This window comes from Centruroides sculpturatus, unplaced genomic scaffold (assembly GCF_000671375.1).
Source record: "Centruroides sculpturatus isolate CEXI.00-Female unplaced genomic scaffold, Cexi_2.0 scaffold2189, whole genome shotgun sequence".
Lineage (NCBI taxonomy): Eukaryota > Metazoa > Arthropoda > Arachnida > Scorpiones > Buthidae > Centruroides > Centruroides sculpturatus.
The window spans coordinates 61,243-64,506 of NW_019387587.1; the positions used below are offsets into that span (position 1 = coordinate 61,243).

At 29.2% G+C, this 3,264-nt stretch overlaps 1 protein-coding gene across 1 annotated transcript in view; it reads left to right on the forward strand.

Annotated features, from left to right (window-relative positions):
- LOC111616512 (dual specificity mitogen-activated protein kinase kinase 4-like) overlaps positions 1 to 3,205 on the forward strand; it is a 36,281-nt gene extending 33,076 nt beyond the window's left edge. Inside the window, exon 6 of the mRNA XM_023357918.1 lies at positions 1,458 to 3,205. Within this exon, the coding sequence (XP_023213686.1) occupies positions 1,458 to 1,649 (192 nt within the window). The 3' untranslated portion in view covers positions 1,650 to 3,205. The remainder of the gene's footprint in view (positions 1 to 1,457) is intronic.
- Positions 3,206 to 3,264: the final 59 nt, after the last annotated feature.

Below are 3,264 nucleotides of genomic sequence, written 5' to 3' on the forward strand. Positions count from 1 at the left end.
CCCTATAACGCTTAGATACGTTCCACGTTAATCGAATTTTACGTTGTAGGAATGATTAAATACATGAGCCAATCGCAGCCCGATAGGTGGCAAGTTTACGGACTACGGCTGTTTGAAAGGTTTTCTTCCATAAAATTAATCGATTCTAGACTAATTTCACTCAACATTTCCAAAACACGTATAATTTTTTGGGAATAATCTGTATAAACTACGCTATAAACAAAAAATTGTAGGATTACTTACCAAGTGTGCACTGTTCAACCACGCCGTTGCTTAAGCTTGTTTTCGTCGCGGAGCAGCGCACCAAACAGCAGGCGCGTTTTCTGATAAGTTATTTTTCTGCGAAAAATTCGTTGAACTTTGGAGACATCATTAATATAAATAATTTTTATGGCCGTTGAATAAGAAATGTTTTTTTCACAAGAAATGTATAAAATTACAGTACTGTATTAGACTTACAGTACGTAATTTAGGCCTATATACTGTACTGACGATAGTAAACTCAACTTACCTGCCTAAACTCTCCGTAGTGTGTAAGTAGTTCGGCTGCTCGTCCACTATTGGTCCAGAATCGACCAATCCTGTCACAACACAAGTCGGCGATGACGTTTTACCGCATTTTACGAGTCTCTTTTAGCATCTTTATACAAATATAGTCACAATTTTTTTGGCGTGATATACGAATCCGCATTATATGAACCCGCGTTATAGGGGGTCTACTGTATATATATATTTGATAAATGTCTTTAATCTATTTGTTAATATATTCTAGATGAATGGTAGTTTAGGCATCATAATTATAATTTAAAATTTATGGCAATTTTTAAAGATTTTTTTTTTAGTTTTCTAATTATATTATGGTTAGCATTTTTCATTTAAATTATATTTGTAAAATTCTGTCAGATGGAAATTATTTTTAAAAAGTAAACTTGAAGACAAAGTCTGTTTAAAAAAGGAACCGCCATTTATTCAATTTTAAACAAACTTTGTCTTCAAATTTATTTTTATAAATTATATTTATTATAGTAAAATTTTCAATATGAAAATTTAGGAATAAACAGAAAAATTTTACTTTATTATTTTTTTAGTATTACATTATTTTTTAAACATAATTTTTAATTGCAACATTCTTCTGTTAACATTCCAAAAACTTAATTTCATTTTTATTACAATGTATTAAAAGAAATTATTTGTTTGAGTATCTGTCTAATCATGCATGGCCTTAATTGTATTATTGTCATGGAACTTCTGTTTTATTAAAAATTCCTTCAGAGATCCAAACATGAAATTTCACTGATGCCATGTTGGAGTTGTGTGTTTGAGATGATGAGTAATGTCAGATAAATTGTTGGTACAGTTATAAATTGTACCAACAGTTAATCTAACCATCAATAATAGTTAGTCTAAACATATTACAAGTGCTAATTGTGTTTAAAATTGCCTCATTTATTTTATAGATAGAAGTAGCTACAGGAAAATTTCCTTATCCTAAATGGAACAGTGTATTTGAACAATTAACACAAGTTGTCCAAGGTGATCCACCACAGTTAAGTCTTCAAGACAATGGAAATTCATTCACTTTAGAATTTGTAAATTTTGTTAATACATGGTATGTATATTTTAATTTAAGGTTAATCTTTTCAATATAACTTGATAAACCTATAACTTTGAAAAAATAAAAATGACTGTTTAAGACTGCAATTAAATATAAATACAAAAAAACTAAGTCAGAAATACATGGTACTCTATAAAATTCTCATCTTAGGCAATTTGGAACAACAAACTGGTTATTGCTTCAAAATGTAAATGTACTTATTTACCAATTTTCAATCTAGACATGGTATTTACTGCATTCATTGAATGTCCTCAAAATAAAAGAAACAGGATGTAGAAAATATATATACATTTATGTATGTATATATATGTTCTCAAATGAGAAAAGAAAGTATACATATTCAAAGTGAAATTTCTTTGTTTTGTCCCACCGAGAATAGATTTTTAGTTGCCTTCTTGGATGTTTACTTGCTTGAATTTGACAAACTCAAGCTCCCTCTGTGTTTGTCTTAGTCATAATTAACATTGAAGTATTCAACATTTTTGGTAATATTAGTTTTTTTAAAATATCAATGTGTTAAGAAAGCAGAACAGCCTTTTTCTCACTGCTTTAAAATTGATGTGGACAGGCCTGAAATGCAAATACAGAGCATAAAGCACAAATGCAGATGGAAATAAAAACATAATATTTAATGAAGTTTGTCAAAATCAAATAGAGCAAGTTTCTTTTTATGAACTGAAAATTTTTTTATTGAAGTTTTTTTTTATTTGTGGTTTTAGGCCCCTTACCGCTCAGAGAGCACAAAGAGGCCAAGAAGATTATGTATTTAAGAGGGTTTGCGTGGTTGGTGTCCCTAAGTGGGCTAATAGACATCCCAAGTAGGGCTTATGATGACTAGTCCCTTGTGAGGGCTCATAATTTTGTGTGTGTATGTTGTGTTTTAGATTTTATTCTGCATGTTATATCTTATGTAATGTTTATTTAACTTACCAAATTTCCATTGATCAAGAGGAAGGGAAAGGTAGAAAGGATAGTTACAGTATTCATTTCTAACCAGCCTGACCTAACCGGTATTGAAGTTTAACCAATAGGAGTCATTCTAGTCATGAGTATCTTGATTCAAAAAATGGTGAAGACTTTTTCTCTGGCAAATGCAGAAATCAAAAGTTGTTTAAATCTAAATTCATTGTAAGATTTATTTCACATATTAGAGGTTATTATTAAAGTTTATTAGTTTTTAACATTTCACTTTGTTGTTTGATATTAGCTCTTGCTGATCATATTAACTGTAGTTTATATATCAATGTATCATTAGACTTTAATCATGTATGTTATATTTTTGAAACAATTTATGAATTCATTAATGTCAATTATGGTATTTTTTCATTGCACTATTCCATAAAATCTATCATATAAGCAAAATAAATATTGATAGCTGATTTCATTACTTATGTTTTTGTCAAGCCATTCAATTCAATGCTTATTTAAGTTTTCATCTTTGACAGTTCTAACTAATGAGAATTAATAACAGAGGTATAATGCATAAAGCTTTTTGTTCATGTCCCACAGATTCTTTTGGAGAAAAAAGTTTTGACAGTAATGCCAGAATAAATGCAATTTTCTACTTCTACAACTTTGTCTTGCTCCATCAAGGCTAAAAAATATATCAATTTTTTCTGTTATATATCTTAAATTCATTGAAATAACAA